The sequence below is a fragment of the Populus euphratica genome, unplaced genomic scaffold (genome assembly GCF_000495115.2).
Source record: "Populus euphratica unplaced genomic scaffold, PopEup_1.0 scaffold99.1, whole genome shotgun sequence".
NCBI classification, from domain to species: Eukaryota; Viridiplantae; Streptophyta; class Magnoliopsida; order Malpighiales; family Salicaceae; genus Populus; species Populus euphratica.
The window spans coordinates 927,390-928,599 of record NW_011499902.1 but is presented as its reverse complement, the minus strand read 5'-3'; the positions used below and the strand labels follow the sequence as shown (position 1 = coordinate 928,599).

The 1,210-nt window shown below is 36.9% G+C and overlaps 1 protein-coding gene across 1 annotated transcript; it reads right to left on the bottom strand.

The window, feature by feature from the left end:
- Positions 1 to 477: 477 nt before the first annotated feature.
- LOC105133033 (uncharacterized) lies at positions 478 to 1,210 on the bottom strand. Its single transcript, XM_011036818.1, has one exon. The coding sequence runs from the start codon at positions 1,189 to 1,191 to the stop codon at positions 613 to 615; it is 579 nt and encodes a 192-aa protein (XP_011035120.1). The 5' UTR covers positions 1,192 to 1,210; the 3' UTR covers positions 478 to 612.

Sequence of the window (1,210 nt, the reverse complement as noted above, 5' to 3'; positions counted from 1 at the left end):
TTCAAAATAATTCAGAGGACATGTTATTTTTTTACTTGATTATTAGACAAATGGGTGCAAAGTTGCTTTTAGATTATTTCTAACGAGTTTTATGCTTGGTCAACACAATAGGCGATGATTCACTTGTTCTAAAAGTATCACGCCTCCCAAACAAACTCACGGCGATCCCAAACTCACCACTCTCATCATGACCAATCTACACGTACCAATCAATTCGACAAAGAAGCTGAATCTCTCCCATGATCAAGTTATCAATCACTTTGTGTCTTCTTTTCTGTTATTTGTTTGTAACTAATTATTTGAGATATTGCTCATATAAAAATTGGTCAATGAAAGCACAAAGTGGTTTGTATTGGTTCCAAAAAAAAAAAAAAGGGTAACAGAATGAATGAAATATGGGAGAGATTATTTTTCAAGACACCACTCAATTCTTCTTTTTCAGTTACCTTGACTATATATAAGTATTTCTATTAATTATATGCATAAGTAGCCAACGTATAATTAAATGTCGAAATTTACAATATTCAATTATTATTTTTTATCAACCTTGAGAAAATATGGACATACAAAATATTAAACGAATTAGAGGTAGGTTTCCACTTGAATATTACTCTACATTGTAGATAATTCTCTAGTCGCAAGCAGATTCTTATAAATCTCATAGATCAATCGTTTCTCAAAAGCTTCACTCGGGTAAATAGCTTTAACTTGCCTGCCTCTCGGAACCCTTTTGTTTCCAAAAACATGCGTTCCATCGGCATTACCAGCAACGCTAAGGATCATGTTAATATAAGCGTTCTTGAGCTTCCTCAACATCTTAGTTGGAGAAGCAATATTCTTTAAGATTCGTAACTTGGGCACTGCCTTTATCTTCCATGTCCTTCGTGGGCTGCCTCCAAATCTTGCTACGTTCGTATTCTTTCGGGCTGTGATCGCACCGTCGAGTCGCTGGTATCGCTTTCTTCTCCAGTATCTCTTCCAGGAACCATTAAAGAAGCGAGGAGCTAGTTCCATGTTTAGTGCTTGAGAGAAAGAGAAGGGAGTTGTGGATTTTCTTCTTCTTTCTTGATAGGAGGAGGAGGGAGTCGTGAGTTTGTGCTGTGGAATGGTGAGAAAAGAGTATAATTTATACAAGGAGGGGAGGGTTGAAATCTCCGGTGGCGTGTGAACTGAACATTGAAGATTCGTCATAGCACATGAAACATCTTGA

Excerpts from the sequence above, each read along its gene's own strand:
- LOC105133033 (XM_011036818.1), bottom strand. The coding sequence starts at position 1,191 with ATGACGAATCTTCAATGTTCAGTTCACACGCCACCGGAGATTTCAACC.